General features: G+C 42.9%; 1 protein-coding gene and 1 long non-coding RNA gene across 3 annotated transcripts in view; one reads left to right on the top strand and one right to left on the bottom strand.

Annotated features, from left to right (window-relative positions):
• Positions 1-13,115, bottom strand: part of clcn3 (chloride channel 3) — a 237,530-nt gene that overhangs the window by 182,301 nt on the left and 42,114 nt on the right. For both annotated transcript variants that reach the window (XM_063049499.1, XM_063049496.1), the window contains exon 2: positions 10,111-10,286. In XM_063049499.1, coding sequence (XP_062905569.1) covers positions 10,111-10,270 — 160 coding nt within the window. In that variant the 5' untranslated portion in view covers positions 10,271-10,286. The remainder of the gene's footprint in view (positions 1-10,110; positions 10,287-13,115) is intronic.
• Positions 3,070-13,115, top strand: part of LOC134347208 (uncharacterized) — a 46,742-nt gene continuing 36,696 nt past the window's right edge. Inside the window, exon 1 of the long non-coding RNA XR_010018104.1 lies at positions 3,070-3,148. This is a non-coding gene — a long non-coding RNA (uncharacterized LOC134347208). The remainder of the gene's footprint in view (positions 3,149-13,115) is intronic.

Consider the following 13,115-nt stretch of genomic DNA (forward strand, 5'->3'; position numbering starts at 1 on the left):
CTATATCAACAATCTGGATGATAACGTGGCTCACTGGATCAGTAAATTTGCGGATGACACCAAGATTGGGGGTGTAGTAGACAGTAGGGTAGGCAATCATGGCATGCAGAGGGATCTGGACTAACTGGAAAAATGAGCTGAAAATTGCCAGATGGAATTTAATGCAGACAAGTAGGGCAACTGTGGTAGGTCTTACATAATGAACAGTAAAGCACTGAGGGGTGTGAGAGAAAGGAATCTGGAAATAAAAGTCCACAGTTCATTGACAGTGGCGTCGCAAATAGATCAAGTCATAAAGAAAGTCTTTGGCACACTGCCCTTCATAAATCAATGCACTGAGTACAGGAGATGGGATGTTATGTTGAAGTTGTGTAAGACATTGGTGAGGCCTAATTTGGAGTATTGGTCACCAACCTACAGGAATGATGTAAACAAGGTTGAAACTGCAGAGAAAATTTACAAAACTGTTGCCAGGTCTGGAGGACCTGAGGTACAAGGAAAGATTGAATAGGTTGGGACTTTATTCCTTTGAACATAGAAGATTGAAGGGGGATTTGATAGAGGTATACAAAATTATGAGGAGTATAGATGGGGTAAATGCAAACAGGCTTTTTCCACTGAGGTTGAGTGGGACTACAACCAGAGGTCATGGATTAAGGGTGAAGGGTGAAAGGTTTAAGTGGAACATGAGAGGAAACTTCTTCACTCAGAGAGTTGTGAGCTGCCAGCACAAATGGTGCATTTGAGCTCAATTTCAACACTTAAGCAAAGTTTTGATAGGTAAGTGGATAATTGAGGTATGGAGGGCTATGGTCCCAGTGCAGGTCATTGGATTAGGCAGTTTAAATGGTTTCAGCACACACTGTTTCTGTGCTGTACTTTTCTACGACTATGTTCCAACACAAGAACCCGAGTCTTCTACAGATGAGGCAGGGACTGGTTTCATGGGGCCAGAAGGTCATTTGCTTAATCTCTGCCAAACAATCAGACAACTTAGAAGCAGTCAAAGACGTACTGGTGAGATATGGCTTGGTGCTTTCAGTACACAAGAGAAAACTGTTTTTAGATGAATTTGCTGAGGGATAGCATGTGGATAATAGCTAAGGGAGCTTAGTCATTTGGATGGCCAAGAGAATAGTGAGCAGAGTAAAGAGTATTAAAGTTGAGAGACAGGTTAAAATAAAAGGATAAACAGGTCACATAGATGCCTTTTGTGGCTTCAGGAGAGCAATTTCAGATGGTATGGGTAGTTAAGGACTGAAACAAAAACGTTTTTGGAATGGCTGACACATTTGAAATTTGCAGACTGAATTATTGTTTCAGGTTGACAGAATTTATACCCTTATCTTGCTGATAAAATTTTCTGCCATTAACCAGCTTGTCAAATCATGAATGCTGAATAGTCTTGCTTTCACCTTCTATTTTCAACTATAAGAAATAGTATCCCATTCTTTCCTATCTACAACTTCACAGTATGCCTATTCAGCTTGTGTTCTCACTGATAGAAAAAGCCAGTACTGAACTGGTGACATGCATACAAAAATGGAGAAAGTGGGTAACAAACACCAAATAAGGAAATTAAAAGAAAATTTTAAATATAAAAAATAATTAACACAAGACACAAATACAAGCAATTAGGAAGTCACTCAAATGTTGTTTTTGTCAGGGGAGTTTAAGTACATTGTAGTGAGTTGCCAAAGTAGTGAGTTGACTTTTTAGTAATATCAGCAATGTTGAGATCATCTCTCCTTGTTCAAGTAGGAATGTATAACCGTTTAAGAAAAGTTTAGTGGCCTAATAGCCAGCCTTGAAGAAAGATTGGGCTTGTATCCTTGAGTTTAAAAAAGATACTGAAACACAATATCCAAAGGGCTCTTGACAGCATGGAGAGAGCGGTTCATTTGATAAGAGAATATAGAACACTCCCTTCAGCGCAACTTGTCAATGCTGACCGAGTTGCCTTTGAAAACTAATGCCAACATTTTAGATACAAGAAAGGATCTGCAGATACTGAGAAACAAAAGGTGACAGGTGAAGCTGACAGGGGGAGGGATGAAGAGCTGAGAAGCTGATTGGTAAAAAAAAAACAGGGCTGGAGAAGAGGGAGTCTGATAGGTGGGGATAGAAGGCCACGGAAGAAAGAAAAGGGGGAAACACCAGAGGGAGACAATGGGGAGGCAAGGAGATAAGGTGAGAGGGGGAAAAGGGGATGGGCACTGGTGAAGGAAAGGACGGGGGGGGGGGGCCATTACCAAAAGTTCGAGAAATCAATGTTCATGCCATCAGGTTGGAGGCTACCCAGATGGAATGCAACAGTAGAGAAGGCCATGGATTGACTATGGGAAGAGGAAGTGGATTTAAACTGGGTGGCCACTGGGAGATCCATTTCTTCTGGCACATGGAGCATACATGCTCAGCGAAACACTCTTCCAATCTACGTTCGGTCTGACTGATATACAGGAGGCCACACCGTGAGCACCGGACACAGTATATGAGCCCAACAGACCCACAGATGAAGTGTCCCCTCATCTGGAAGGAGTGTTTGGGGCCCTCTCCCCTCCCCCACCTTTTTAATCTACTCATCTTTTTCTCACCTCCAGTCCTGCAGAAGGGTCTCAGCCCGAAACGTTGACTGTACTTTTCTTTTCCCCTATTGATGTTCATTGGCCTGCTGAATTCTTCCAGCCTTTTGTGTGTGTTGCCAATGTATTAGAATATTTCTTGGCAGAGATAGACAGATACTGATAACGAAGTGTAAGGTCACCATAAATAGATGGGAGTGTGAAATTAATGTTATAATCAAATTACCTATGATCATGTGAAACAGCAGCAGAGCAAGTAACCTATACCAGCTATGTTCACATGAAATGGCAACATGTTTTTTCGAAGAAGGAAGTCTGAGGGTCGGAGCGGGAGTGCGGAGAAAGACATTTTTGAAATTTTCGGGTTTTTTTCTCCAACGGCATTCAGAGAGGCGGGACTGCGCAGGCGTGTGACGTCGGGTAGTGCAGCGCGGCAGATTTAAAAGGAACAGAGCCTCATACAGCGGGCAGCGTAATTTGCGGGCGGCGGAGTGAGCCGGGAGCAGAGTGAAGACTTAAGGACTTCGGCTCAACGGGCTTAGGCGGAAACGGGCGAGGCGAGGAAGGTTTGGTATTCATTTTCTGTTGTTATTTGAGGAGAGGGGCAGTATGAGTGTGAGGGCAGTTTGTTGTTCTCAGTGTCGGATGTGGGAGGCCCTGGAGTCTCCAAGCCTCCCGGATGTCCACATCTGTGCCAAGTGCATCGAGATGCAGCTCCTAAGGGACCGCATTACGGAACTGGAGCTGCAGCTTGATGACCTTCGTCTGGTCAGGGAGAGTGAGGAGTTGATAGAGAGGAGTTACAGGCAGGTGGTCACACTGGGGCCACGGGAGGCACACAAGTGGGTCACGGTTAGGAGGGGGAAGGAGAAGAGTCGGGTAATAGAGAGTACCCCAGTGGCTGTGCCCCTTAACAATAGGTACTCCTGTTTGAGAACTGTTGGGGGGGACAGCTTACCTGGGGGAAGGGACAGTGGCCGTGCCTCCGGCACAGAGTCCGGCCCTGTAGCTCAGAAGGGTAGGGAAAGGAAGAGGGCAGTTGTGATAGGGGACTCGATAGTAAGGGGGTCAGATAGGCGATTCTGTGGATGCAGTCCAGAGACCCGGATGGTAGTTTGCCTCCCTGGTGCCAGAGTCCGGGATATTTCTGATCGTGTTCAAGATATCCTGAAGTGGGAGGGTGAGGAGCCAGAGGTCGTGGTACATATAGGTACCAATGACATAGGCAGGAAAAGGGAAGAGGTCCTGAAAGGAGAATATAGAGAGCTAGGAAGGGAGTTGAGAAAAAGGACTGCAAAGGTAGTAATCTCGGGATTACTGCCTGTGCCACGTGACAGTGAGAGTAGGAATGCGATGAGGTGGAGGATAAATGTGTGGCTGAGGGATTGGAGCAGGAGGCAGGGATTCAAGTTTTTGGATCATTGGGACCTCTTTTGGCGCAGGCGTGACCTGTACAAAAAGGACGGGTTACACTTGAATCCTAGGGGGACCAATATCCTGGCAGGGAGATTAGCGAGGGCTACTGAGGTGACTTTAAACTAGAATGGTTGGGGGGTGGGAATCAAATTAAAGAGGCTAGGCGAGAGGAGGTTAGTTCACACCAGGGGGATGGGAACCAGTGCAGAGAGACAGAGGGGTGTAAAGTGAGGGTAGAAGCAAAAAGTAGTAAGGAGAAAAGTAAAAGTGGCAGGCCGACAAATCCAGGGCAAGCATCAAAAAGGGCCACTTTTCAACATAACTGTATAAAGGCTAAGAGAGTTGTAAAAGAGCGCCCGAAGGCTTTGTGTGTCAATGCAAGGAGCATTCGTAACACGGTGGATGAATTGAAAGTGCAGATTGTTATTAATGATATAGTTGGGATCACAGAGACATGGCTCCAGGATGACCAGGGATGGGAGCTCAACGTTCAGGGATATTCAATATTCAGGAGGGATAGACATGAAGGAAGGGGAGGTGGGGTGGCGTTGCTGGTTAAAGAAGAGATTAACGCAATAGAAAGGAAGGATATAAGCCGGGAAGATGTGGAATCGATATGGGTAGAGCTGCGTAACACTAAGGGGCAGAAGACGCTGGTGGGAGTTGTGTACAGGCCACCTAACAGTAGTAGTGAGGTCGGAGATGGTATTAAACAGGAAATTAGAAATGTGTGCAATAAAGGAACAGCAGTTATAATGGGTGACTTCAATCTACATGTAGATTGGGTGAACCAAATTGGTAAAGGTGCTGAGGAAGAGGATTTCTTGGAATGTATGCGGGATGGTTTTTTGAACCAACATGTCAAGGAACCAACTAGAGAGCAGGCTATTCTGGACTGGGTTTTGAGCAATGAGGAAGGGTTAATTAGCGATCTTGTCGTGAGAAGCCCCTTGGGTAAGAGTGACCATAATATGGTGGAATTCTTCATTAAGATGGAGAGTGACATAGTTAATTCAGAAACAAAGGTTCTGAACTTAAAGAGGGGTAACTTTTGAAGGTATGAGACGTGAATTAGCTAAGATAGACTGGCAAATGACACTTAAAGGATTGACGGTGGATATGCAATGGCAAGTATTTAAAGGTTGCATGGATGAACTACAACAATTGTTCATCCCAGTTTGGCAAAAGAATAAATCAAGGAAGGTAGTGCACCCGTGGCTGACAAGAGAAATTAGGGATAGTATCAATTCCAAAGAAGAAGCATACAAATTAGCCAGAGAAAGTGGCTCACCTGAGGACTGGGAGAAATTCAGAGTTCAGCAGAGGAGGACAAAGGGCTTAATTAGGAAGGGGAAAAAAGATTATGAGAGAAAACCGGCAGGGAACATAAAAACGGACTGTAAAAGCTTTTATAGATCTGTAAAAAGGAAAAAACTGGTAAAGACAAATGTAGGTCCCCTGCAGACAGAAACAGGTGAATTGATTATGGGGAGCAAGGACATGGCAGACCAATTGAATAATTACTTTGGTTCTGTCTTCACTAAGGAGGACATAAATAATCTTCCAGAAATAGTAGGGGACAGAGGGTCCAGTGAGATGGAGGAAATGAGCGAAATACATGTTAGTAGGGATGTGGTGTTAGGTAAATTGAAGGGATTGAAGGCAGATAAATCCCCAGGGCCAGATGGTTTGCATCCTAGAGTGCTTAAGGAAGTAGCCCAAGAAATAGTGGATGCATTAGTGATAATTTTTCAAAACTCGTTAGATTCTGGACTAGTTCCTGAGGATTGGAGGGTGGCTAATGTAACCCCACTTTTTAAAAAAGGAGGGAGAGAGAGACCGGGGAATTATAGACCGGTTAGCCTAACGTCGGTGGTGGGGAAACTGCTGGAGTCAGTTATCAAGGATGTGATAACAGCACATTTGGAAAGCGGTGAAATGATCGGACCAAGTCAGCATGAATTTGTGAAAGGAAAATCATGTCTGACGAATCTCATAGAGTTTTTTGAGGATGTAACAAGTAGAGTGGATAGGGGAGAACCAGTGGATGTGGTATATTTGGATTTTCAAAAGGCTTTTGACAAGGTCCCACACAGGAGATTAGTGTGCAAACTTAAAGCACACGGTATTGGGGGTAAGGTATTGATGTGGATAGAGAATTGGTTAGCAGACAGGAAGCAAAGAGTGGGAATAAACGGGACCTTTTCAGAATGGCAGGCGGTGACTAGTGGGGTACCGCAAGGCTCAGTGCTGGGACCCCAGTTGTTTACAATATATATTAATGACTTGGATGAGGGAATTAAATGCAGCATCTCCAAGTTTGCGGATGACACGAAGCTGGGAGGCAGTGTTAGCTGTGAGGAGGATGCTAAGAGGATGCAGGGTGACTTGGATAGGTTGGATGAGTGGGCAAATTCATGGCAGATGCAAGTTAATGTGGATAAATGTGAAGTTATCCACTTTGGTGGCAAAAATAGGAAAACAGATTATTATCTGAATGGTGGCTGATTAGGAAAAGGGGAGGTGCAACGAGACCTGGGTGTCATTATACACCAGTCATTCAAAGTGGGCGTGCAGGTACAGCAGGCGGTGAAAAAGGCGAATGGTATGCTGGCATTTATAGCGAGAGGATTCGAGTACAGGAGCAGGGAGGTACTACTGCAGTTGTACAAGGCCTTGGTGAGACCACACCTGGAGTATTGTGTGCAGTTTTGGTCCCCTAATCTGAGGAAAGACATCTTTGCCATAGAGGGAGTACAAAGAAGGTTCACCAGATTGATTCCTGGGATGGCAGGACTTTCATATGAAGAAAGACTGGATGAACTAAGCTTGTACTCGTTGGAATTTAGAAGATTGAGGGGGGATCTGATTGAAACGTATAAAATCCTAAAGGGATTGGACAGGCTAGATGCAGGAAGATTGTTCCCGATGTTGGGGAAGTCCAGAACGAGGGGTCACAGTTTGAGGATAAGGGGGAAGCCTTTTAGGACTGAGATTAGGAAAAACTTCTTCACACAGAGAGTGGTGAATCTGTGGAATTCTCTGCCACAGGAAACAGTTGAGGCCAGTTCATTGGCTATATTTAAGAGGGAGTTAGATATGGCCCTTGTGGCTAAAGGGATCAGGGGGTATGGAGGGAAGGCTGGTGCAGGGTTCTGAGTTGGATGATCAGCCATGATCATAATAAATGGCGGTGCAGGCTTGAAGGGCCGAATGGCCTACTCCTGCACCTATTTTCTATGCTTTTCTATGTTTCTATGTTTGTGAGCCTAAGTAGCCTTCACCTGCATCTAATTCATATGTTCAGATACATGTGAACCACTTATAACACAACTGATAGTCAAAAAAAAGTTGGTTCTGGAAAATATGAAATTATGAAATATTAAGCAGGCACCATTTAACGAGAAAGTCAACTTCAACAGCATTTACTGCATTTGAATTTCTAGATATGTATGCTCTTTGTTAAAATGGACAAAACTTGAGAAAGTTTAATGAATTTTATTATTGACTGATTCTTTAAGGATGTGGTCATCACGAGAAATAGACCAGTATTTATTTCAATCCCCAACTACTCTTCAAATAACATGGTGAGCCACTTTCTTGAACATATTTACTTGAACATAGTTGAATGACTCATTACTTGATTGCCCAATGTGTTTTCCCATCTGCAAAACCCAAGTCAGGAGTGCGAAAGAATATACTCAACTTACATGGTTGAGTGCAGCGAGAACTAAATTTAGAAAGCTCTTAAAAACTACAGGCACTACCTATGCACTCTGGCTGCAGTTTGTAACAGTCACAAATGCATTGCATCAAAATAACCTAACAGCATTCACAGCATCTTTCAATCCCACTGCATCCACAACTAAGGACAAGGAAGCAAATGCATCAGAACATCACAATTTGCACATTCCTTTCCAAGTCACACACAACCCCAATTTGGAAACATTACAATTCATTCATTGTCACTGAGTCTAAATCCTAGGACCTTCACCAAAAAGATCGGAGTAGTTCAAGGCAATGGGCTTCAAGCATTAGGAATGGGCAAGGAATGGTGGATTTGCCAGCAATGCCATCACTCTATACAAAATACCTGAATAAATCATTGCTTGGCACTGGCAAATATTCTGGAATTATGATAGCAATCAGAAAGTATGAACAGTAATGCAAACCATAGAAAATGCTGGATTTTAAATACAGGTCATCAGTATTATTGGCTTCCTACATACTTAGTGATGAAACCATCATTTCATTACTGAATACGTAGGAGGCCTGAGCCTGACAAGTTGAAGTGGTACTGCAGAGAGTAATGATCCAGCAACCCTCCATAAATTAATGGAAAATAACAGCTTATATTCAAATGTATTGTGTTTTTTTAAAAAAAATCAACAAAGCCATCTTCCACTGGATTGTGTAAAGATAAAAACTGATTTAGGCCAATTTCTAATGTTTCCATTTATCATCACTTTTCAACTTGCAATTAACTAAATTAAATACAAAAATTAAAATTCAGCAAATTATCTTTAAGATTTGAAATAACAAAGCCAATATATCTAAACGATTATTGCCATCACCGCACACATCAAATAATTCAAAGAAACATAATTAGATTTTGCCTTTCACACCTCATGGCATGCAAAAGCATTTTCAGTTAATAAAGCACGATTAAAATCCTCACATTCTCTCCCATAATTTTACAAGGTACAGTCAAGCATCCCTTTCTAAATTTCCAAATGATCATTGGTTGCATTAAGGTATCTTGGACTTACAAAAGTCAACCAGCCAGCAGCATGGCTGAATAGTCAGTATCAATTTCTTCTTTATTTCCTAGGTAGACTAATTGCCCTATTTCTAAATTTGCTGATGTACTTCCTTATCCACGAGTCCAAAACACAAGATCATAATCTCAGAACAAGGTGCAAATAGGAGGGAAATACAGGGAAATAAAGGGAAAGCATGTCAACTAAGGAGGAGTGAACCTTTGTGAACCTCCACTTCAGTCATCCTATAACTCTCATCATTAAGTAAATATGAGGAAAGAGGACAGTGGTGAGGAATTAGATTAGCCATCATACTCATAAATGGAAGAGCAGGTTCAAAGACCCACTGACCAATTCCAATTTCTCCAAATCCATCTGTGTTGCTTTTTAGGACATCAATACAGGTTTGCCCCGCTATCCGAAAGTAGAGCATTCCTATGAAACCTTTCGTAAGCCAAAATGGCGTAAAGTGTAGAAGCAATTACCATTAATTTATATGGGAAAAATTTTTGAGCATTCCCAGACCTGAAAAATAACCTACCAAATCATACCAAATAACATAAAACCTAAAATAACACTAACATATAGTAAAAGCAGGAATGATATGATAAATACACAGCCGATATAAAGCAGAAATAATGTATGTACAGTGTAGTTTCACTTACCAGAATCAGGAAGACCGCAAGCATACTGGAAGGTTCACGCATTTTTCTATCATACAGTTCTTTGTAAGCACTCAAAACATCCTGCAAACCTGCCCTAAACCTACGTGCCCTTTCAAAATTAAAGTCATACTTTTCTGCAATCATTGCAGCACTGTCAATCGTAGTGAAAATCTCATGCAGTTCAAAGCTATGGCGGCTTGATGCTGAGATGCTGAGTGTAGTCCCGAGGAAGGAGCTTGGCGGTGCCACTCTCGCTGCTTGGAGTGCGCGCTGCCTCTATAACGGCTCGCCGCAAAACAAATGCTGAACGCTATTTCCGCTTTTCGCCGCTCAAGCTGCTCCGGGTGTGCGCTGCCTCTATAACGGCTTGCCGCAAAACAAACGCTGAACGCTATTTTCCCTTTTCGCCTTTTTTCGTAAAAGTGAAAATCCTTTTCGGATTTCTTTCGGTTAGCAAAAACAGGTACTAATGTAGGTCTTTCGTAGAAGCGAAGTGGCGTAAAGCAAACTTTCATAAAGCAGGGGATACCTATATGTCCAAATTCAAATTCCATTAAATATACATCTTAATGCACTAAGAATACAAAATCTCTTTAAAACTGGATTTGTCATAAAGGTCACTTAATGAGAAGTTAGGTAAAACAAAACTATAGTCAATGGACGACAAACACAAAATACTGTGCTCACCAGAGGAAACATCTCCATCCAGCAAGTTATCGTCCTCAGATCCTGTGAAGTCCATGATGACTCCTGCTCCATCTAACAATTCCTCATCACTGCTTGCACTGGTTATACTGTTGTAACTGTTTCGGTAGTATCCTCTAGAAAACAACTGTTCCGACTCCATTTAGCACCTTGATGAACTAAAAAGAACAGAAACAGGTCATTAGTTCAACTATACACGTATATACAGCTAAATGAAGCAAAGTTCTTTTGGGACCAATGTGCAAAACACAGTACATATGTCACAGGACACAAGACAATATTAGTAATATTAATACACAAAAAATATTGCTAAGTTGCATCATGTGCATATATGACCAACAGTTAAATATACAACTCTATTACTGCTGCAGGTACTGTCATAACGTATACTAGCATAACCTGGTGTTCAGAAGTTTCATGGTTGGGGGGGTGGTGTGGGGGAAAGAGAGGGGACGATAACAAGATACCCACCCTTACAGTCTTATACTGTGGTACTTTCTGGGTGATGCTAGGAGATCAAACAGGTTGTGGGATGGATGAGGGAGGTCCTTGACAATGCTGAGGAATCTGTGATGTTCTATATTTAAGTGTGGATTAACTTTAATCGGGCCAAAATATAAGCCCACCAAGCACGATAAGCACTAGAATAAGTTTTGAAGTGCATTTCAGTAATTGAGGTGCATAGGGTTAGAATGATTGATAGAACAGATTAACAATGTACTTCATCACTGTATTATATAATGGAGATAAAAGAGACTGTAAATGCTGGCATCTGAATGATTAATAATCGCCCTGCTGCTGATGGAAATAAAGTGTGCAGAGTGTTGCTGCAGCTTGGTACAGGTTAGTGTCACAATTTCTCAAACTAATCTTTTCACAATCACTGAAATTGATGCCGAAGTGATGCAAATGCAAAAGGTTAAAAGTGCTAGAAAAATAAAGAAATGAATAAACAACACATACAAAATGCTGGAGGAAATAAATAAAGTTGCTGTTTTCGGTCAAGACCCTTCTCCAGGAGTGAAAAGGAAGGGGAAAGATGCTAGAAATAAAAAGTGGTGGGGAGGGAAGGGGGGGGAGAAAGAGGGCAAGGAGGATGGCTAGGTGATAGGTGAAGCCAGGTGGGTAGGAAAGATAAAGGGCTGAAGTCATAGTCATACTTTATTGATCCCGGGGGAAATTGGTTTTCGTTACAGTTGCACCATAAATAATAAATAGTAATAGAACCATAAATAGTTAAATAGTAATATGTAAATTATGCCAGTAAATTATGAAATAAATCCAGGACCAGCCTATTGGCTCAGGGTGTCTGACCCTCCAAGGGAGGAGTTGTAAAGTTTGATGGCCACAGGCAGGAATGACTTCCTATGATGCTCTGTGTTGCATCTCAGTGGAATGAGTCTCTGGCTGAATGTACTCCTGTGCCCACCCAGTACATTATGTAGTGGATAGGAGACATTGTCCAAGACGGCATGCAACTTGGACAGCATCCTCTTTTCAGACACCACCGTCAGAGAGTCCAGTTCCATCCCCACAACATCACTGGCCTTACAAATGAGTTTGTTGATTCTGTTGGTGTCTGCTACCCTCAGCTTGCTGCCCCAGCACACAACAGCAAACATGATAGCACTGGCCACCACAGACTCGTAGAACATCCTCAGCATCGTCCGGCAGATGTTAAAGGACCTCAGTCTCCTCAGGAAATAGAGACGGCTCTGACCCTTCTTGTAGACAGCCTCAGTGTTCTTTGACCAGTCCAGTTTATTGTCAATTCGTATCCCCAGGTATTTGTAATCCTGCACCATGTCCACACTGAATCCCTGGATGGAAACAGGGGTCACCAGTACCTTAGCTCTCCTCAGATCTACCACCAGCTCCTTAGTCTTTTTCACATTAAGCTGCAGATAATTCTGCTCACACCATGTGACAAAGTTTCCTACCGTAGCCCTGTAGAAAGGAAGGAATCTGATATGAGTGGACCAGAGGAGAAAAGGAAGCCGGGGGGGGGGGGCCCAGGGGAGGTGATAGGCTGGTGAGAAGAGGTAAGAGGCTTCAGTGGGGAATAGAAGAAGGGGAGGGGGAGGGATTGGAAGCAGAAATCAATACAAGTCGTACAGAAGCAGGAAAAGGTGGTTGATGAAGGGATCAGGTAAAAAAGCAATCATGATGATGAAGATGATATTAAGAAGATGACAAAAGGTCAAGGAAGTAAAATTAACAATAGGGTTAGATTAGATTAGATTCAACTTTATTGTCTTCATGCCAAGTACAGATACAAAGCCAATGAAATGCAGTTAGCATCTAACCAGAAATGCAAAGAATAGTGTTATTACAAAATAACTGCGAATAAAAAGTAAGTGCTACAGCATACAAATATAAAAGTACTGAGACAGTACAATATGGGTGCAATACTGCTTAGCGCTGTGATGTGAGGTTCAGCAGGGTCACAGCCTCAGGGAAGAAGCTCTTCCTGTGCCTGCTAGTGCGGGAGCAGAGGCTCCTGTAGCACCTACCGGATGGGAGGAGAGTAAAAAGTCCATGGTTAGGGTGAGATACATCCTTGATAATGCTTTTCGCCCAGCCCAGGCAGCATTTATGGTAGATGTTCTCAATTGTGGGCAATTGGGTGCCGATAATCCGTTGGGCAGTTTTCACCACATGCTGGAGTGCTTTGCGGTCCGATACGGGACAATTGCCATGCCACATTGAGATGCAGTTGGTGAGTATGCTCTCAATAGTACAGCGGTAAAAGTCTGTCAGTATCCTGGGACAGAGGTGAGCTTTCTTGATGCTCCACAGGAAATAAAGACGCTGTTGCGCCTTTTTGATCAGGATGGAGGAGTTCAGGGACCAGGTGAGATCCTCAGAAATGTGGACACCAAGGAATTTGAAGCTTGATACACTCCACTACAGCTCCGTTGATGTAGATGGGGACGTGAGTGTGGCTCTTAGCATGCCTGAAGTCCACAATGATCTCCTTGGTCTTC

Source organism: Mobula hypostoma, chromosome 5 (assembly GCF_963921235.1).
Source record: "Mobula hypostoma chromosome 5, sMobHyp1.1, whole genome shotgun sequence".
Lineage (NCBI taxonomy): Eukaryota > Metazoa > Chordata > Chondrichthyes > Myliobatiformes > Myliobatidae > Mobula > Mobula hypostoma.